Source organism: Xiphophorus hellerii, chromosome 22 (assembly GCF_003331165.1).
Source record: "Xiphophorus hellerii strain 12219 chromosome 22, Xiphophorus_hellerii-4.1, whole genome shotgun sequence".
Lineage (NCBI taxonomy): Eukaryota > Metazoa > Chordata > Actinopteri > Cyprinodontiformes > Poeciliidae > Xiphophorus > Xiphophorus hellerii.
In genome coordinates this window covers 21,831,477-21,853,781 of record NC_045693.1, presented here as the reverse complement: position 1 = coordinate 21,853,781, position 22,305 = coordinate 21,831,477, and the positions used below count along the sequence as shown (strand labels likewise).

The 22,305-nt window shown below is 40.2% G+C and overlaps 1 protein-coding gene across 1 annotated transcript in view; it reads left to right on the top strand.

The window, feature by feature from the left end:
- lrpprc (leucine-rich pentatricopeptide repeat containing) overlaps window positions 1–22,305 on the top strand; it is a 67,050-nt gene that overhangs the window by 35,413 nt on the left and 9,332 nt on the right. The window contains exons 24-32 of the mRNA XM_032553752.1: window positions 541–665; window positions 3,744–3,850; window positions 10,035–10,103; window positions 10,190–10,280; window positions 10,791–10,933; window positions 12,548–12,674; window positions 13,371–13,497; window positions 19,367–19,455; window positions 19,541–19,745. Of these exons, the coding sequence (XP_032409643.1) occupies window positions 541–665; window positions 3,744–3,850; window positions 10,035–10,103; window positions 10,190–10,280; window positions 10,791–10,933; window positions 12,548–12,674; window positions 13,371–13,497; window positions 19,367–19,455; window positions 19,541–19,745 (1,083 nt within the window). The remainder of the gene's footprint in view (window positions 1–540; window positions 666–3,743; window positions 3,851–10,034; window positions 10,104–10,189; window positions 10,281–10,790; window positions 10,934–12,547; window positions 12,675–13,370; window positions 13,498–19,366; window positions 19,456–19,540; window positions 19,746–22,305) is intronic.

Here is a 22,305-nt window from a genome sequence, read left to right as displayed (position 1 = left end):
GTGTGGGGGGGGTTCAGGTCAGAGTCGGTGCTGAGAGCTGACAGCGTGAAATCAGAAAGACGATGGCGAGAAAGAGAAGTCAGAAAGGAAGTGTGAAGGTTGGGAGGGAAAAGGGAAATAAGGGATGAGGGAAGGTTGAGGAGGTTTTGGGTTGGACAAAGAAGGGAAAGTTGGAGGCCGTGCGGAGAGGGTAAAGATCAGCGGAGTCCTTTTATCTGCTGTATTGCTTCACCTCTAAAAGCCTGTCCGTAGAGTCATTAGCCCCACCAGAACAGGTGTGTGTGAGAGCACGCGTGGTTGTGTGGGAATGATGTATTGAGGCCAAAAGGCCTCATCGCCCCGCAGTTGTGCTGTCATGAATTCAAAGAGCCTGTATTGTTGAGGCGGGTCATTGTGCTTGAATGGGAGGGCACGGGGTTAACGCCCCATGATACGCTCTTTATTCTCCACTGACACCGCTCTGTACATGAATGATTGGATGAACTCATTCTCACATTTTTCTTTTTCTCTCTCTCTGTGTGTTTGTCTTCATGCCTGCAGCAAAGATGCGTCCGGAGCTCTCGATGCGTTGCTGGAGTGTTACAAACTCTACAACCAGCTGCCGCGTATTCATGACATCATCGTTGCTCTGGTGGAGAAAGGAGATACAGATTTATTGCAAAAAGGTAAAACGCCGACTTCTGATCTTTAGCTATACAGTAGAAGACGGCTCATCCGTTTTGGAAATGGCACAAAAACATCAATGAAACCAAACTAGTTTGTTTGACTTTTCTTTTTTTTTTTACTTTAAATTTCTCCATTTTGTTTGACTTTAAGTCAGTAATTACAATTATTATGAGATATTTATACAGTTTGACATTAAATCAGACAAATGTTTCTGTTTTAGGTCATTTAGGATTATTTCGATTTTAAACCTTTGAATTTTCTTCAAATTCAAAGGTTTATATACCTTAACACTCCTTTGCCTTTAGACTATTTTGTGAGCTGAGAATATAGTTTTGTAAACTAAATTTACATTTAATGGATGCACAGTTGTTGATGGATTTTAATGGAACATCTCAAACATAATGCTATTATAAGGAAAAATCTAAAAAAAAATCAGCTAATATGACCGAAGAAGAACTGTGGACCTCCATACGTCTGGTTCATCCTTGGGTACAATCTCTGTTTCAGTCTCTCAGTGCTGCTGAATAATCACATCATGTGTCTAGAAAACGGGTCCGCAACCTGCGGCTCCGGAGCCCAAAGTGGCTCTTTGGACCTTCCACGATGGCTCTTGATATTTGACTAAAAAGTGCGGATCCAACAAATCTTAAAATTTAGGTATAAAAAAATTATCTTAGCAGCTTTTAGATGGGAATGAGGGGTTTGCATAATATAAATCCTGCATTAAATTTCCACAACAGAAAGACACAAGTATTAGTAGTATTGCTTTTTATTTGTTTTAATAGTTTTTCACAAACATCAACATCGCATAGAAGAAAATGTATCAATCCTAATTTTGTAAATGTTTTATGTTTTTCTTTGTTTTAAAACCTAAAAACAGAAATAAAATGGTGTTTAAAAGAAAAGACCTCAAATTTCCTATAGTAGATATTCATAAAAAAAATTTTAAGTTGTCTTTTCACAAAAGATTATGCACCATTTCTGGTTTTAAATGAGTTTTATGTAGCTGGTCTTGGAACAAAAACGGTTCTTTGGTTTATAGTGGTTGCACAGCCCTGATTTATCCATGCTTTCTCGTCTCTCTTCTCATCCCAATCTTTTTCTTTTTTTAGTATTTGTGCTTGAGCTTCCCTCTTCTTTTCTCCTTCATATATCCAAGATCCTCTTCCCCACCAAGTATGCTGAGCACATGATCCGCTATGAGGAGTGCACAGGAAATAAGTGTAGCCCTTCCTCATGTTTAAACATTAAACATGAGAAAAACGAGAAAAGCTGCAACACAACCCATTTCTTAAGCTAAGGTTAAGTTTCTACTGAATGAGTTTAACTAAAAAAGAGGCAGGATATTCATGAATGAGGGACACTTCCTCTCCCTTAATACTTTAAACTATATTATTCAACAAAACCTGACACATGACCTGAGTAAATAAAAAACCCATATGGAGTTGGAGTGTGTGCCACTTCCTTTAGTTTCCTAGATCTAACCTGTTATATTGCTGTTGTGTTTGCGCCCAAAGTGCTCTTTCAGCTGTAGCATTGAACATGTGTTAACAGGTGCTAGGGAATCCAACAGAGCATAAGTGGCCCCGAAGGTCAGAAAGATTTAGCCCAGAGTCAAAGATGAAGCTACTCAACCAATCATATGTAGAGCAGCCTCTTTATACCTCCACGGCGGCGAGGTGAAAAATGTCAAGTCCAACGTGCCGTTGGGGTCCAAGTGGCTCTGAGTGTGTAAAGGTTGAGGCCGCGCGGTGGAGCACCTCTTCACGTTTTTACTTTTGTGATGAATGCGGTCATCTCACCCTTAAAAACAAAGTAACTTTTACAACACCTAGAACAGAATTACAACTCGCTGCTAAACTCTTGACTCTTCAATGCTAAATTCATTCCCACTCCAAACTCTACGACACTAAACACAGAGTCCAAACTGAGTGCCTTTCCCCCATTCTGTGGTTTTATAGTAAATAAAACAGATTTTATTTACACACAGAGGTCAAGCAGAATGGCCTACTATGACCTTTAACAACATTTTTGGTTGAATTTCAGGCTTTAGGTAGAGTGTGAGTGAAGGATGTAAAACATTTCTTCAATTTTAAATAGAAAATCACTTGGAAATTAAATGCAGTCAGAAACTTGTGTGCAAACTTGTCAGTGTTTGATTTACACTTCTGCATGATTTAGCTCCCAAAGCACCACATTATTCTGCCTTATGGACAGAGGGAAAAATGAGCAGTGATTACCTGCTGAATGTGCAGCTCCATTTGGATAACTAAAAACGTGCGTGTGCGGGGGCGTGTGCTTGTGTAGGCGTGTGTGTGTGTGTGTGAGGGTGCCTGTCTTGAAGCTGCTAAACAGAGATAGCCTGTAGCATTGAGCACAAGACCTTAGCAAGTTCACAAGAGGGGAGCTTAGGTTTACGTTTGGGAATGTTTGCGCTTGATCCAGAAAAAAACTACAAGCAGTTCTTTTGTGCCAGAAGATTGGAATCTGAAGAAGTTGTTGAAACTTTTTTGACCTGAGATGTCACCCACCTTCATCAAATTAAACAAACGTTTGTGCTATGTCTTTCAGCAAAAATGATTGTTTGTTATGCTATCATTTTACTTTTCAGAGGTCATTAAAGGTCAACCAGCCTCCAGCATTTACCAAAGCAGTTACATTTGGTGTCTATCAACTGTAGTATGCTACAAATATTTTTGATTTTCAAGATTTATCCTGGTGACCTTTGTAAAGTTTTTATTTTTCCTTCTAAATCTTAAAAATTATAACAGCACAATTTAACTTTTGCTGTACAAACCAGGAGAAACATGGCACAGTTGATAGCATATTTTGTTTGATTTTGCAAATGTGGACTGGCTGGTTGACCTCTGGCAACATTAATATCGTTAAAATGACAGTGACACAAACAAAAATTGACAGAAATTTCATGTAATTTGAAGAAGGTGTTTGGGGACAACTTCACTCAGGTGGTTTTTTGGTCCGTTTGAAGACCCTTTGGAGGCTTTTTTTTAATTCACAGCAGTTCTTTAATGTTCCCCCTCCTTGTCCTCCTCTCTCTCTTTTCAATTTTTCGTTAGTGACGGACTTTGTCAGCCAGGAGCGAGGAGAGATGATGATGCTTTATGATCTGTTCTTCGCCTTCCTTCAGACCGGCCGCTACCGGGAAGCTCGTAAGATCATTGAGGTGAGCACACATCTCTACAGACTGATGGTGATGATCAGAGCCAGACTGCTGGGTTTGAAATGAACTTCAAAAAAGCTTTTAGTTCCAGGGTGGAAACTAGAGTTTACATCGGCCAATAAGCCTCGTGTCCAAACCCAATCCACGAGTCCAAAGTAAATCCAATGTGTTATTTTAGAAAGCAGTGTAACTTCTCCCGTTTTTAGTTTTTAACGTCTTCCAGCTCCATTTTGTTGCTTGTTACTGCACCCTACTCACTTCCTTTATTTCCTCAACATGTTAAACTGTTTGCTCCTCTATTTACACTACAGTAAGTAGATTAACGCAACTTTATATCGTGCATTCTTATTTGGCTTTCTCTGTGGACGTATTGCAGGCTCATTAAACATGCCACAGAAGCCCGACCCGACCATCAAGGAAATAATTCCAGCCAAAACCGGCTCGAGTTTCGTTTCGGGTCAGGTTCAGGCCATGAATCTAAACCCTAGTATAAATACATATCCTAGCTTTATATGTGTTTATACTAGGGTTTAAACACATATAAAGCTAGACACGTTGCACTGAAGATTGTAAAAGTTTGAAAGTCATATATCATGGCCCCAAATCTGCCATTGATGATCTATATAAGTTAAAAAACACTAATTTTACCATCTTCAGAACAGTTATGGCCAAAATGGAGTTGGCATCCTTTTGTTTTGGAATTGAGTCATCTGACCTGAATTATGACATGAATATTTATATCTTTGTCCTCTCAAGTCCTGCTATAAGCCCCCTAGATTAGTGTGAGGAAAAAGCGAGAGGCACAGCGAGCAGATAAGAAGTGATTTTTCACATGGATAAAACCAGAGGTCATGGAACGGAGAGCAGCCACACACAGAGATTGATGAACAGATGAAAAGAGGGATGAGCCTGACATTAGAGGGGAAAAAAGAAGACAAGGCCATTAACGTTGTGATCAGGATGAGAACAAAGCGGAGGAAGGCATATCTGACCTCTTGATCTCTTGTCGTGGTGCGCTCTAAAAGACGGATTTGTGCCTCTTGAGGATTCAAACCCTCTTAGATGTTATCAACATGTTGTTGCCGCAGCTCTCATTCCCCTCATGCTGGATTATGTGACTGCTATCCTGCGTCTAATATCAACTACATGCCAATGATGTGGGAGATTGTTGATGGCTAGGTGACCTAGTCGAGGACCGGAAGGCTGTGATTCGAATCCTGTTGAAATGCTGCTGAGATTAAACCCTCTGAACTGCATGTTTAGTGGAAAAACATTTTAGTTGATGTTTACTCATGGATAGATATGAAAAAGCATAATTAGCATAATTGACTAGCAATTTTCTCATTTAAAATATTCATCAATTTCAAGGGTGTTTATTTAGAAAAAAGTTTGGTGCAAAGTGTTCTGCTTATATGTTAAAACCATAAAACATTGTATATTTTTAGCCATTTTACAGTAATAGTGGGGACATGAATTGGTGACACTTTTCTGTTTGCCATCAATAACTTCTGTAGACAATATGTTGGAGTGGGAAAATTTGAAAAAGTATTAAATTTGATTTGATCACTTTCTAAATCTGGATAAATGCCTAAAGGAAAAGGAAAAACAGAGTTCCAAAACTGACAGGAAAAATGTAGAAAATTGATTGACTGTAGAATTGTCATAAAATACTACTACTTTAGTTTTTGCTTTCTAACACAGTACTTTAACAATTAGAGGCCTAGTAGCTTCTTTATAGTGTGTGCCATGTTTTTACAGAGACAAGAAGTGGTGAGTTTCTTTTTTTTTTTTGCTTTACTAAGCATTGAGGGTAACTTTAATTTGAACATGGTCACTTGCCTCGGCAATGGTGGAAAAATGTATTAAGTTTTCTGCTCAGTAGCTCCCCAAACAGGAAGCTGAGCAGCTTGGAGAGTGAAAGCGAAAGCAGGTTAGTCTACACAAGCATCTATACAGTTGAACAAAATGATATTTAATTAATTATAGAAATATGTGGGAGATTTCGCATCTTTTTTTTCCTTTTTTTTGATGCTTTAACCTGTAGCTGGCATTTCTCATTTCTTTCTAAGAAATCCAAATCAGAGGATGGATAGAAAGGCACTGGGGGTGCTGTTGTGGCATTGGGTTTTTTAAGCATCACCCCTGCTCCATCGATGCATTAGTCGAGGACTAATGCGGGCGTCACAGGTTTGATTCCCGGCCTGGTGACCCTTGCCACATGTCTTCTCTCTCTCATTAACTTACTTTCCTGTGATAGCACTTTCAAATAAAGGCCACCAAAGCCAAAGAAACCTTTAAAAAATACAAATCAGCACTGCTCCCAGTCAAAAGATGTTCAAGTTAAGAGTGGGAGTGATGCCACGCCCAATCGCCTGGGTAATGCCAGGGTAACGGGTCCAAGAGGGTAATCTCATTCATGATCCATACAGTATTTCATGACAATGGGTCAGAATGTAGATGGGCCTCTAAGTTGAGAGCTTTTTTATTTTTCACAACAGCAGCACCTCTATTACTGCAGACAAAGCTCCGATTCGGCTGTCCGTTTCCCGATTCATCCCAACATTGTAAACAAGACATATTTAAAAAACCAACAATCAATCTTTTCTGGTCGACAATTGGATGAGTGACCGCAGTCCATAAAACTGAAGGCTGAGTTCATATCATAAACCTATAATCCTAAATAATTGAATTGGGGTACTAGTATTAGTACTAGTACTAGTACTAGCATGCTAGTACTTAGCTTTACTACCATGCTTAGATTTCCTAAAGACTGAAAACATTTCCAAATCTTGCATGCTTTGTAACTGACAAAGGTTTAAAGATCAAAAAATCTGATTTCTGAGTTTCTACTTGAGCTGAAAATCATCTTATTTTGATCATAAGATGATTTCTCAGTGCATTCCTAATGTAAAAAACCCCACTAAGGTTTGCCTAATTATGTATTGGTTTTCACTTAATTTTGCCAGTGATGAATACATTAACTTATCTGTTGTGGTTAAAAACACAGTGAGTCATATCAACTCATTCTGCTATAGTTTTCATTAAAGTGGTTTTGTTTTATTGAGCGTAAAAAGGAGGGAAAGGAAGGAGAATTTCACAGTCGCCGTTTCAACTAGTGCTGCTTTGATTGCAGAACAAAGTCTCTTAATTAAAAGTTCACTTTCATCCGTTATGCTTACATTGCGATGAAGGCGACACTCAGGTGACAACAGAATCATATCTCTCACCGCTCAAATATTAACACTTACACACTCAGACGCACAAATACTTTTTTTTTTTATCCCTTTGAGAGCGTCAAGTGGCCGTCCAGTGTGGTGTCTCTCTTTAGGCTCTGTTTGGTATAATTGGCAGCTGATTAATCACAGCTAATTAAGTGTAATGATAGAGAAAGGTGGCCAATTTTGTGCTAAATGGTCACGGTTGGGTAGGGAGGGGACTGTCAGGTGGCCAGGTCCTATTATTGCTGCAGGAAGTGTGTGCATGTGTGTGATGGTCAAGGTTAGGTAGTATTGCTAAAGAGTGGTGAGCTATTATGTGTTTTTATGTTAGGGAGAGGGCTTGGATTGTGTGTGTGGGATAAGTGGTGATTAGTGCAATGGGGACATTAGGAACTGAGATGGCGAGGGTTTGTTAAGTGGAGGTAAGACGAGGTCATCTTTTGACTTTTTTTTTTTGTTTTATTTTGGAGAGAAGTTCCAATACCATGAGAGTCAAAGAAAACTATTAAAAATGCAGAAAACTGCGTCACATTTGGTCGTCCTGGGAATCTGAATTGCTTGACATTTTTTTCTCTTTTTTTCCCCTTCCTTTGATAGGGCGTTGTTTTCTTCTCCCGCTTTGGATTCTTTTGATCGGCATCTGCATATGTCGACACCGCGGTTTCTTACTTCTGAGGTTTCCGGGCCCAGATTAGGGCCTGACTGATTCAGAATCCCAAACATTTCTGTGTTTGCGTGTGTGTGTGTTCTCCGGCTGCTTTGAGCCCTCAAGACTCTTCCAAGTAAAATGAATCTCAGACAAAAAAGATGGAGCGCTTGCGCTGAGCCTTAGTCTCTAAGAAGATTAGACAGACTGAAAGAGAGAGAGAATGAGTGAGTGCTACACATTTTAATTTGTCCCTTTGGCTGCTTGGGTAAGAACATAATGCCTTTGACTGGGACGGCTAGAGGGATGGAGGGGAACGGGAGGACAAGAGATTTGGAAGACGAGGTAGAAATCTGGAAGGGATGACGACAGAGAGGGCTGCTCGTAGAAAGAGATGAAGCTCATCTTTCCTTTACGTTTCCCTCCCTCTTAAAGCGTGACGGGTGCCCATCAAAGAGGCCAGCGGGGATTGAGGGTCGTTGATCCGCTGTCAGATTAACGTCCCAGCCAGATCGTTCTGTGTTCTCTGCTCCCAGATTACCAAGAAGAGAGAGGGAGAGTGAAATTTCTCAATCCCAGTCTTATTCAGATTGTATCAAAGCCCCGCAGGGTACAGATGAAATTCTGATCGCTCTTATTCCAAGATAATAATCATGTAGGCTCTGGACATATCAGGCTAAATCGCTGCTACATGAGCCTGCAGATCAATCTATGTCAGACCTTATTGACAGCAAAAATGCTCTGCTTATCTGCGTATCATTGGTGTTTGAAAAGTAAAAACAAATCTCTGGAAAATGGAGGACGACAGATGCCAGGGACAGCATTTTAATCCCCTTTTGTTTTTTTGTTCCCCCCGCCCCCACATGCATGTTTAACTTCAGCTTTTGTCTGTTTTATTCTGTGGCATCACTTAAAATGTTCTATCTGGTACTAGGAATTCACTTAAAACTGCATAATGCTATTATTGAAATTGTGTGTTAGTTTTGGGTTGCTTCTAAACCTGGTATCCATGACTCTAAACCCTCAGCAGATCAGAGAGAAGCAACAATGGAATTTAATTCTTGCTTTTAAAAGTTATTGAAGCTGTACTTTGTGCTGTCAGTCCTTCTTGAAACAAAAGATTAAAATTAGGGCAATACGGCTTAAAAATAAGATCTCAGATTATTTTTTTTTCACATCAAATCCAATTTTAATAAATTTTTCCAATAAAAAAATCGAAATTGCAAATGGCAGAAAAAATTTCCCAAAAGTGTTTTTTTGTTTCAATCCCTCTCTGTTAGTTGGACGGCGGACTATTAGGGCCAGTCTGCAAGAATTTTTAATAATGAGAATATATTGTCATATAATTAGCAGAATAAAGACAACAAGAATGTCTTAAAATTAATAGAATAAAAGTCGTTTTAATGAGAAAACTCAAGATGGCAGCCTTGGGCATTCTGATGTCACACTGAAATATGGAAACACGATGAGTGCATTGGTTTTAAAAAAGAAAATCCTGATTTTCCAGAAATGAAATCTTCAAAAACTACAAATTCAATTAATCGATAAAATCAATCAATCGCCCAGCCCTAGTTCAAATAAATATTTATTTGTTATGCGTTTCCTGCCGTTCCTAAGTCTGTTTTTTTTATTTATGTATCCTGGAACTGTATCCTTATTGATGACGGGTTTTAAAGAGATAAAATTAAGAAGAAATATAAATAATAAAAAAATTAAGAAGAAATATAAATAATAAAAAAAACCAAAACACAATTTTGAGTAAAATACCTGAACCAAATGCTAAGTGCGACCCAATAAAACCAAAAAAAATAACCACATAAAATACGTTTTCCAAAACATCAACAAGCTGCATGTACGAGGGCACAATATTGCCATAAATCATATTGTTTTGGCTTCATTTTAATCTGCGTGTCTTGGTCCTTCATGTTACAAGTGGAAGCTGTCCAGAGGCCTGTCGGCTCATAATCCAGGCACAGCAAAAAGCTATTTTTGTAAACACATTTTCAAAACAAGTGAAAATATTAAACTATTCATTTTACCCTGAAAATACTCCTAAAGCATCCCTAAGCTTTTTCAATCTTTGTTTTGATTCTGTCTGAATCATGATTACTCTTCTTTGTTTGTTTTTTTTTTGTGTTTCTCATGTCGTTTTTTTTAAGAATTTAGAAATTTCCTGCTTATGTAGAGAGATTTGCACATTTTAGCTTCAACCTAATTGGTAAAAAGTAATTTATAAAAAGCTTAACTGCTGATGTTTTTCAACACAATGTGCAACATCCAACCGACACATGCATATTGAGTTTTGTCTTGTTTGTTTTGTTAGACCCCTGGTTTGAGGGCGAAGCCTGGACGCCTGCAGTGGTTCGGAGAGAAATGCATCGCTTCTAATCAGGTAACACACACATGAATGCATACACAACATTACATAAAGTATGGGGAAAGTCTTTTGTGCTGATTGGGTTCATGTGTTTCTTGTAGATGGGGGCCTTGGAGCAGATGGTGGAAATGACATCCAAGCTGTTTGAGTGCGACAGAGATGAGATGTACAGTTACATCCTGAAGCTCTGCAGTGAGTCTTCGTCCTTCATTTGGCCCGTTTGTGCCTTTCTGTCCGTCTCCGTTTGTGTTTTGATGGGTTTGCCCCTACCGCTCCTCTGTGTGCCCTGCTCCTTTGACCTCCCGTATCTGCCGTGCTCTCCGGCGTGCCAGGCTCTCTCCTCAGCGGGCGACTGAGTGGGATCAGTCGAGGCGCGGCGTGATTGCCGCAGGCCCGAGCCGAGCTGATAACAATTGCGATTGGAGTGCTAAAGCTGATTGTCCTTGTCCCGTTGCCCCCACTCCTCTCCACACACACGCGCGTCGTATTTAGCGTGTTTGATAAATTACAGCGTAGTTGAGGGTGAGTCAGTTGATCAGATTAGAGCCCTGATTGCCTTCTCCCAGCATGAAGCGCTATGTCACAAATTGGCCTCCGGGGAAAGAACGGGACGCGGGCCGACCGCTCGGCCTCACAGGTCGCCGTGTCACGCACTTAACCGATAAATAAACCTTTCACTGATTGGGTTCTGGTTGTTTTCAGAGGAAACCAACGACTGGCAGAAGGCAGAAGCCACATGGACCAAGATGCAGGAAGAGAACGTGATTCCCAGGGAGAGTACCCTGCGTTTGCTGGCGGACATCCTGAAGAGTAACCACCAGGAGGTGCCCTTCGAGGTGCCTGAGGTAAAACTCCAGGCTCAAATGGTTCTAAAATGTCTTGTTAGACACAGTTAGATAATCCATCCAATATATGGTCTTTACATATCCGTATTTATATTCTGACCACTTTAGAAATCTGCTATGAGTCCTGCATCCGTTCTGTACCATCTGTCTATCTGATCTCCATCACTCCCCAAAATAACTGTTTCACCCAAGAACTCCTTGGTGTTTAAGATACAAACCATTAAAATTAAAATCTACTTATTAAAAAAAGAGAGCTCTCAATTATTTATCACTCTTGTATTAATGTTGAAATTTGTTTCCCTGAAGGAAATATTTGCTGCAGTGGCAAACAATTAAATTTAAATTAATCAAAATAACAGACTTAAAATGCCTTAAATTCACTTTAAGAAGTTGGCCTTTATGTAAATCACATTGTCTTGACAGAACTATTTAATCTCGTATTTTATATTGGGGTTGTTTTTTTTCTCGTGGGATTTTTCTGTCAGGTAAATGTTTCAGTCCCACTCAAACTTGAGGCGGTCCTAATATATCCCTGCTAGCTAGCTAGCTAGCCAGCTAGCTTTTTGATTCTATCATTGGTAAGTCTAAATTTATCGCCATTTGGCTGAACAAAGTTGTGGAGATATAGATAATTGTTCATTCATAATGGTATTAAAAAGTTTTACATTTGAGTTGGTGAAACCCTGAATAAGCAAAAATGTTAAAAGTAGCTGCATTAAGATGGAAAATCTAAATGTCTTCAATATATCCTAATATTTTCAAACTGATGATACTACAAGTTTGTCTTTTATTTTTTAATAAAGCTAACTGAATAGATTATCCAGAGAGGAAGTTGACCCTGGCCTCTAATTGTTGAAGCTGCCAAAAAATAAATAATCCTCCAACTCTTATCAGCTGTTCTCCAAACCGCCTCCCACTTTGCTCCACTTTGAGCTTCTGTTCATTACATGCAGAGCAAACAGGATTGAAGCTCTGATCTGATGTGTAGTCAATCAGACGAGCTGGCTGGTGAGAGGAATTACAGATTGATCTGTCTGTAAATCTGTAATGCCCGACTAATTTAGCCCGCAGCTAAATGCCGCCATATGGCTGCGGCTCGATGCTCAGCTGGACTGAAATTAAGAGAGAAACTGAATTTTAATTTGGAGTTAAAAGAAGCTGGACTGTTGCTTTAAAATTTGCTGCTGCTGCTTTATTCCTCCTCAGATTTGTGGGGGTTTTTTTTCCCCCCTATCTTCGCTTTGCATACTCCAGCAGCAGTAAAGTGTGATGAGACAGGAAGTGATTGCTGTTGCCTGAAGCGATGAACTTTGCGACCCCCGGGCCTCTTCGGTTCACACTTCCCGCTCCGACACACAAACTCTCTAACGCACACGCTCTTCTTTTGCCCTTGGGGTGCCAGACCTAATTTGCCCCCAGCCAATACAGCTTAACCCCCTCCCCTCGCAGCGGCACGGGTGAGCGAGCATCAGGGGACCCCGGCCGGCGCTGCCGCGCTGCTATGTACACACGCACACGGCCGTTTGGCGGTGTTCTCAGGACGGCCGTAGCTGTGTTTTGACGGAAACTTCACTCTCTATTTTAGCTCTTTGATCCCGTGTGTTTCATTTGCAGACGTGGTACGAACAAGCCGCCTCCCCCACACAGCAGGTCGAGTCACAGCCGCCCCCTCTGGAAGCTGAAAGGAGTGATCGTTACCAGAACCGTCTGCTGACGCTCTGTAAGAAGGGCAAAGCCAAAGGTAAGCAGCAGGAGGTTGGAGTGATGTAGTTGCATGACATAGAAAACACGAGATGTCACATTTAAAATTGGTAAAACGCACCAGATATTTAATTACTAGGTAATAACTTTTCCCCAAAACTTCCACTTGGCTCCTTCTCAAAGTTTCTTCTTGTGCACAAGTCATATTTTGTAGCAACATGTCAGAGACATACATTTCTGACATGGTTCTTGATTAGTGGACAAATTTACAGATTTCTATTAAGAAAGAACTAAACAACTACATTTAAGGCATTTAAACTGCAAAAACACAAAATCTTCTGCAGTATTTATAATCTAGTTTCTATTGTGGATATCTTAGTACACTTGTAGTAAGACAAAACTAACTTACAAGTAAATTCTTAGCAAGAAATGGGAGCTTGTTTTAAGTCAGTAATTCCATAATATCCTGTCGGTGGAACAAGTACTTTTTCATCAATGTTAAGTAATTATTGACTTAAAACAAGCTCTTATGTCTTGCTGGAAAGTTATTTTTAAGATATTTTTGTCTTACTTCAAGTGTACTGAGATATTTGGACTGGAAACTAAACAAAAATACTCTTTAAGATTTTTGTAAGGTTTTCATACACCTTAGTTTTTGGGGGGTGGGTGGTTCTTAAAGAATATTTTGAAATTCTCCCTTTATTGAATGTTTTTTTTATTTTATTTTCTATTGCAGAAGCATTGGGTGTTGTGAAGGAGGTGGATGAAAGGGGCGTGGTCCTCGGCGGTCTTTCATACGACCACGTGATCCGAGCTCTGCTGGCGCAGGGGCACATCGAGGACGCCATGGTGGTCAAGCAACTGTAGGTGTCCCAGCCACTGATCCTGTAACTCATTTCAGGTGTAGTCAAAGAAACACAAACGCAGATGGTGAGGAATTAATTTTCGGACCAAAGAACTACTGGTGATGTTCTGCGGTACATGACGAGGGCTGCACAGAATTAGCAAAACTTCAGCTGGTATTTTGTTGTTAAATAATTTCCAAACTTTCCCTCTTTTCTTTCTTGTCCATCATCATCACAATGAGTCTTCTAACTTCTCTTGATTCCTTAAGTGACGCTCTGAGCAATGAGGTGTTGGGCATTGTGTGGCTCAGTTGGTAGAGAATATGCACTGAGGTTTTAGTCCTCGACACCTAACAGGGTGTCTGCACACTCTTAGAAAGTCTTAAATACATGTTTCTAAAATTGAGGCCTTAAAATGTCTTCATTAAACAAAATGTACGTTGGCCTTAAATATGGTAATAACAGGTCTTATATTTTGTCATGACAGGGCTATTTGATTTCATACATTCTCCTATATGTTGTTTATTCATTCTCTCAGGACTTTTTATTAGGCAAAAGTTTGAGTCAGATAGACATCTTTATTACTTGATATGAGGCTACTGGTAACTAGCTGCTAATTTACTCTTGCTAGCCAGCTAGTTTTTCTACTTGTCATTAGTGATGGGCTCGACAGACGGGGAGAAACAAAACAGAGTGTCAGGCAAACAGTACCCAACCCAGGACACCACAGCGGCAAAAGTTTAATTTTCTTTTGTCGTATTATGAGCGCAAATTTTCACATGAACTTGGCTGGAGGAGGGCAAGCGATTGTTGCCTCATCGTGCAACTTCGACAGGAAATGACTGGAGAGGGAGCAGCGTTGTCTCCCATGTGTCGAACCCTGGACTTATCACAATACTTTGCTGTACTATTATAATGATGGTAATAAAAAAAAGTAACAGTCACTGAACAAACAGTGGAGAAAATAGTAAAACAATCCCAAAAATACGGGCAATGTTTTGGGTTTTAGACATCATAAATTGGAATTTGTTGACGATAAATCGAAATTCTTATAGTGACAAGAAATTTATCGCAATAAATGATAAACAATACGATAAATGCCCACCCTGAATTGGCAGTTGGTGGGACGACGTTCATTTTCACCACTGGCTCACTAATGTTGCCAACCCACACAAGGTTAGGTGCATTCTGTGCAACAAAAAACCCCAACTTTTAAGCTTGGCACCATGGAGGTGAAGGCTGTGGAGAGGCATATGACACAGCGGCTGCTAAGAGCCACAAAGAGACCCCAGAAATTTCACTATTTTTGCCATGCTTAGTTGCATAAGAGCAACAACTCATAATCATACCCTATATTTATAAATTTTTCTGTCTTAAATTTCATTAAAAGTCTTAAAAAATCTTACATTTGACTTGCTGAAAAACTGCCGAAACCAAGCTGAAGCAACCAAAGTTTGAAAGGCCTTCGGAAAATCTGTGATCAGAAAAATAATATTACCAGAAAGTTGTTGAGGTTTAAAATGTTTTGCTCGACTATTTGAGTAAATATTCCCCTCTCTTTAAGGACAGATGGCTCATCTCTGTGTTGTGCCTCTGAAAACAGAATAACACCAAACCGAACATGCACCGTATTTAATTCTCTGCTCCTTTCTTGCTCATCCTCCGCCGGTGGCCGCTGAGGACACATGATGTTCAAACCGCTGCTCCTCAGCAGACACGAGGATTATACGCGGATTGTCTGTTAACGCACTCAATACTGCTGGAAACGGACAATAGTTCGCTCTAAGCCGGAGGATACAGAAACACTTGGATGTCCAGATTATTTTCTGGGGAGGGTTTTCTGAGAAGCTCCATCCTGGAACGTCAAATCTTCTTCCAATTAGAGATGTATCATGTGTTGCGCTGTTACTGTGCGGAGAGGCGGGGTCATATCAGGGCTCCACGGCTGAAGACAAACGGACAAAAAGATCCGAGCTTAAAGCAGAGCAGATCTCCTGTTTGGACGTTTTTTGGGGGTAATCTCCCTGCATTTCCTTTATCTCCTGGTCTCCCCTTTCAGCGCTTTCTTTCCGCAGAAGAAAACACAGAAGCAAAGGAGATAATCACGTAATGACACACACCGAGAGGGGAGCCGCGGTGACTAAATTGGTACAGAAAGAGGAAAAGAGAAGAAAAAAAAACATGTAAAAACATCCATTACACTATCAGCCTCTTCCCCACTCTGTTTTCTCAGCTCTCTACGTGATTCGGTCTCTTTTATTACAAATATAATCATATCAATTTTCGAGCCGCGTTTCTACGAGCACGAGGAAACATGAGTGATAACCCATCTCCAGCCTCTGCTTGAATTGGTTTATGGCATCCCCGCCTGGATAAAAGCAGAGTTTATCTGCGCTCTTAATGAGAAGTGAAATGAGCTGAGAGGAGAGTCGAGGGAAAGATGGAAATGTGTATATAAATAAAAACAGAGGCTAAATGGGAAAGGTGGAGTGAATGATGGCTAGATTTAATCATGTGTGAGGATAATGAAGACGCTACAGGCTTTAATTCAGATTGTGTGTGTGTGTGTGTGTTTTAGGGTAATCTGTGTAGAATTGAGCAGTTGGATCCTTATGGTGAGATTAAGGGATTGAGAGATAGAGGAAGAAGCAAGAAAGGAATTCATTGGCTAAAAGGCAGGAGAAGGTGAGAGTGAAGGTGGGTGTGTGTGTGTGTGTGTTGGAGGAAGGTGAGACACGAACACCCTCAAGAGATTTTTTTTCCTTCTCCCGCTCGATAAGAATAATTCTGCCCCCTCTCCGGTCCGCTCGGCTCGTCCCCCCCCCGGCAATCAGTCAGCGACCCTGTTACCGCTCCAATCTTCGGCTTGACCCCGCCGCAGCAGCTGCCGGATGCCGCTTGGCCTGGTGTCGCCGTGGCGATAAGGATTGCCAGCCTGATGCTCATTTGAGCGCGAGGATTAATCTGGTTGTGGGGCTATAATGATAAATAAATTTAAAAAAAGAAGCAGGAGGCAAGTTTGATTGAGGTTTTAGTGGCTGACAAAAAAAAAACAAAAAACGAAAGAAAGGAAGAGGTGCCTCTCCTTAGAAACGGACGGAGAGGAAGATAGCTATAATTCATTTTATTAAATGTGGGTCAAACTCGAGGCCCACTGGCCAAATCCGGCCCGCCAGAAGTTTTCATGTTACCCTCTAGACTCTAAAAATGAAAACCTTAAAGATTACAGCTGTCTGTAAATATTTTATCAATCAAATCAGCAGTTTTGTCTGTATAATACCAGATTACACTAATATGAAAACATATTTAATATTATTTGAATTCAAAAGAAACTAATTCAGACTAACTAATACAGAGGCAGCTATTTATGAATATTGTTGATGTATTGTTTTATCAATGCTTTCTGCCACAACTGGCCCTTTAAAGACATTGTTGATGTGGATGTGTGCCGTTTGACACTCCTGTGGGGCGTAATATTGTGGTGAAACTTTTAAAATAAGATAATTTAAAAAAAATCTAATCTAATCTCTCTCATGGTGGCAGCATGTTTGAATAGCTCTGTTTTGTTTTTTGATTTCTTTTTCTAGACGTTTGCTCATCATTGTTCTAGTGGTTGCATTTTTGGACAATTATTCCCTCTGGCTTTGAATGCTGTGCAGATTTTTGCTCCTACTGTTATGAAGCATAACCGTGGCAACAAGGTATTGCCGGAAATCGATCGGTTACCAGGCCAAGACAGTCATGAGACTGTCATACCACAACAGTCTTCAGTCAGAGGCCTTTTCAGATTCATTGTAAGACTGACTGTTACAGACACTTATCCCCTCTGCGATAAATAAAGCATTTTTATGTTTAATGTAATCTGGAGTCTGTACTTTGCTCACTGTGGTTTAGGAAATTGCTCTGAAGTGCACCTGAACATCATTTTTAGGTCTGGACTTTGACTGAGCCATTCTAAACACAGGAATATGCTTTAATCTGAATCATCTCATTGTGGCTGAGATTAAAATTGCACACAGGCCGACCTTTTTCACAAATGTTGGTGCCTTCTGAAAGCAATAGGTTGCATTAAATTTTAGTAAGGGGTATCAGAGGTGCCTGAGTGAAAATGCATGAAAAACTTGAAAACCATACATTTTCTTTTCTCTTACCAACTATTCTCTGCTTTATAATGCTTTGTGCATTAAGGGTTGAGGCTTTCATGTGGAATTTTTTTTTTTTTTTTTAAGTTATGAATACTTTCGTGAAGATCTGTATAAACCAGTTCTTAAGGATCTTCCTATTTATGATGACATCATTCAAGTCTTTGATGTGTGTGTTAGATTGGGGTCACAGCAGGCGCCGTATGAGAGGTTCAGACTTTCCACCAATCAGATTTGTCCCTGTTGTCTTAAGATCGTGTGTTTATCCCCTCTGTCCCGTTTTTTTTCTGATGCCTCACAATGACGCACAATCTAAAGCCTAAGACGACACGTATATAGTTCACCCATCGCAGAATTTGACAAAGATTTGACCCTAATGAAACACTGCACTATCAGGTTTTAGAGCTGAAAATAATGGACTTCCTTGTAGAGTCAGTCAAACATGGATCAAAATGTACATGATCTAATATCAAGGAAAAAAAAAAAAGATGAGTCCTTTTCATTTTCATAGGTACAACTCGCCCTTCGCGGGATTAAATGATTCAGAAATGAAAACCCGTGGCCACTCTGGCGGCTTCCGGCACGCTACATGCGCAGAAACGCGTTGCGGACTTGCCTTTGTTTTAATTTACATCACTTGTAAAGATGATCTGATGGCGAAGTGGCGGATTTTCTCCACGCTGAAACACGGAAAGAAAAATTGCTACACGGCTTTGTGTTTTTGATTCGATTTGCCAAATGAAACACCTGAAGAAAAACAAAAACTGTGTAGCGATGTGAGATATTGATGCAGGAATTGTCTGCAGGTAATCCGAACATGAAAGATTTCTACACAGGGATTACCTGCTGAGCCAACAAACACCCAATCCAGTCGCAATCAATAACCGTTATTCCTGTCCCACAGCATTTATCACACTTATTGGCTGCCATGCTGAAGATAATAGCTTACCTTTTGTTGTAGTAATATAACCTCACACTGAAACAATTTGAGCAATCTGACCTGTGAGCGCATTTATTCAGCAAAGAGAAAAACATCTCCGGTTGCTAATAGAATAGCACTTAAAGCAACTCTTTTGAGGTTGCTGGCATAGATTTTATTTAAACATGTTTTAGTACTCTGAAGCGTTCATGAAGATTTTCATTCTAACAAGATTCCTAAAGCTTGTGGGAGAGAGACAGGCCCGCAGCGTCACAGATCCTCCATCATACTTAATTAAAGGGGAAGAGGTTCTTTCTTACATTAAGATCCACTTTCACCGGTTGTTCTTTCTTTACTCTTCGCCATCTTCTCTTTGTTGTCCTTCCTTGCTTTTTCTTCCCTTCCTTCCTTTTTCTTAGCTTAATTTAAAGTGTCCTCCATTCTTTACTTCCTTTGTTCCTCATTCTTCCTTGTATCCTTTCTCCCTTCCTTCCACATTTTGCCTTTTTTTGTTCCCTTAGTTCTCCTTCCTTCCTTCTATCCTTTCTTATATCCTTCTTTCCATGTTTCCTTGTAATTTTCAAATTTAAACCTTGTCCACTGTAGAAACATCTGCTTCCCAGTCACTGTGAACTTTAATCATTTATGTTTTGTTTTTTTAAATTAACATAAAGGAAAGTGGATGCTGGAAAGCTTAGCCAGAGAAGATGTTTTTATGTGAATAAATGTGCAGGAGCCCTGTACTTATTTCTAACGGACATGTCTAAGTGTGGAAAAATCCATCAAACACATTAATTTAAGAAACAAATCTGTGTTTTGTCTTCAGGGCTCAGTCTCATCTGCCGGGCTTCAAGCTGAGTGAGATTGCCAACAACTTGCTCATCATCTCATACAGCAAAAGAGGCCAGCCCAGAGGTAAGGAAGGTCTTTATGCTAGGTGCAGAAGTGTTTCGCACACACGCATATCATGTTTCCTCTACCTTTCTGTGGTTGTTTGCAGAGGCTCTGGAGAAGCTGAAGTCCATGCTTCAGCTGGATCACCTGCCCTCACACCTGGCCATCACCAGACTGGTTCAGGCCCTCGGTAACCAAGGCGACATGGCAGGAATTCAGGAAGTGGAATCTGTAGTCAAGACCCTCGGCACGAACGTCAACCTGTCCAGCATGGTGTTCGTCAATAACACAGCTCTGGCGCACATCGCAAAGTAAGGCTTTGGAGTCATTTCTTGTTTCGCCCAATTTTGTTTACATTTTAACCAACGTCTTTGGTGGCGGTTTGTCCCGTAGGACTAACTCCAGCGTAGTGAGTCACATTTAGTCCAGAAATGTACCAAGCATGAGGATGGATTTCCAACATCATTAGTGTGAATGGCAGTAATTTTGAACTTTTAATTGTTGGACAATCCTTTTTTTCTTGGTGGTACAACTTGTATGATTTGTCTTCTAGTAAGACTTTGGGGCTCAATCTTCTTTGTTAGACTATAAAACTTTTCTCCAGGCCTGTGAACAGCTGTGAGTTTCTGTGAGAGCGTCTCTCTCCTTTCTTGGCCGGTACTCTCTCACAGTCCTCCGTATTTTTGTTGAACACATTTCACTGTAGACTCTGACATTAGTGCCTTCGGGACGCTTCAGGTTATGATGATCCTTCTGGATTGTTCTCTGCTGTCTTCGCCAGATTCTTTTCAGTCCATCAAGTCAGATATTTAAAACGTGGACATAATTGGACATGATCCCCAACAACTCATCAATATAGTTTAGGTTTCATAATGTAGGCCCATTTTAAGCTTCTAGATTTGAAAATGTGTGAAATATGCTTAAAAGTCATGTTTGTTTATCTTCTTGAGTGGATTGTAGTTTGTAAAATGTGAAAAGATCTTTTTGTTTATGTTGTGTAAATAAAATTTTAGAAGTCAGATCTACAACAAAACATAACATAAACTCTGCCTTTTCCGCCTAGAAGATTAATCAAATATCCTGCTAGATTTACTCAGGAAGCTTGTTGATGGCTACAAAAAGCTAACAGACATTTAACCACTGATCAGCACAGTTGCATGTTCATGTCTGAGCCAGTATATATAATTTTGGCCCTTCTTGAATTGGAGAAGATCTGCATTTCATTCAATCTTAAGCGCCCAGTACTTGTTAGTTTGCATTTTCAATTCCTCTTTGGACAATCTCCACCCCAAATTAATGGAACAATGAGTGAACGTAAACTCTGAATGACTGTGAGACCAACTGAGCGAATACAATTTCAACTCAGTCCTTCCTTTGTTTAAACAAACATAATAATTTAATAGCGCAGCGGCAGTGTGAGAGGATTGAGGATGACACACTCTTACAGTAAAAGCTTGCAGGGAGAGCGAGGCGTCGAGGACAAAAAGGAAACACAAGCATAATGGCTTTATTCATGGGCCCGTCCTCCTCTGCTGCGTCTCAAACAAAAGAGAACAAAATAATAAAACGCGCTGCACATCAAAGTTTTATCGTGCCACATGTCGCATTAGCGCGCGCGCTCCCCCCTCCCGGCCGCCGGTGCCAACTCGGAGGGATAACAGGAAGTGCAAAAAGGCGCAGTGATGTTACGCCCGGTTGGACATCGCAGTGCCGGCCTGTCAGCTTGAACCCTGACCCCTGCGAGCGGCGGCTCTGAGCGCCAGTGACACGCGCTCCGCCGCCGCATCTGAGTGGAGCTGACTGGTTAAGAGCCGCAGCGGAGAACCAGGCCGGTCCGGGAAGCCTGGTGCCACATTTAGAGGGGGCCCCTCGCTGAATTATTCAGACGGTCCCAGTCGCAACAATCAGCGCAGATATGTTTCCATGTTTCTACACACACACACACCGTTGGTTAAATATTCATCACAGCTGGCGAGGGGCAGGCAGAGCGCGGGCAGCGTAAAGTGTTTGAGCTCAGGTTGCCAGATTGAGTTGGATTAGATTTGTTGTGTTTTGGTTGTGGCAACCTCAGCATAAAAAAAACTAAGCAATAAAAATCACAGGAATGTCTGAGGAATTAGTCCCAAAGGGAAGGCAAAATGGGCACAGCAGGAAGTTTACGTTCATGTTTTAAGTCCAAAATAAGCAATATGGAGCACCTTTATTGTCTTTGTTGTTTTATTTAAAAAAATATCCAGTCATGTTAAACATTTTGTTTATAGAAAAACATTTAGCATCTCTTAACTAGTCCACTGATGTTCTTTCTAAAAGTTGAGACACAAACTGGTTGGTGTGAAATAGTTTATGCTTAGTTGTTTATTTTATAGCGAATTGACTTTTGAGAGAAGGATAGACCACAAACATTTCATTCAAAACTATGAAAATGTGACATGTTCATTTAAAAATATAAACAAATTGAATAATAGATCAAATTAAACATAGACAACAAATGACCAAAATATGTCCATAATAAAAGTTTTAAGATATTTCTCCATAGCAGTGACAGCTATTTCAGTTACCAAGAGCAAAAAAGAAAAATGCATACAGTTTCTATACAAAACATATATTATCTTAAACAGGAAAAATGTGGTGATATTATGTTTGATCTATTTTTATGTCAGATGTTTATGAAAATTAACTCTTTTCATCTAAATGTATTCACTTACCCATCTGGACCATTTGATTCATGTGTGCCAATCACCTCAATGACTTCAGGTGTGTAAAATCCAGCAGCTGGCCAATCAGAATGCTTCTACAAACGCTTGTGAAAGACTGGGTTGCTCAGTGAAGTCTATCGTTTTAGCAATGGTAGAATAAGTAATAAAAGTATAT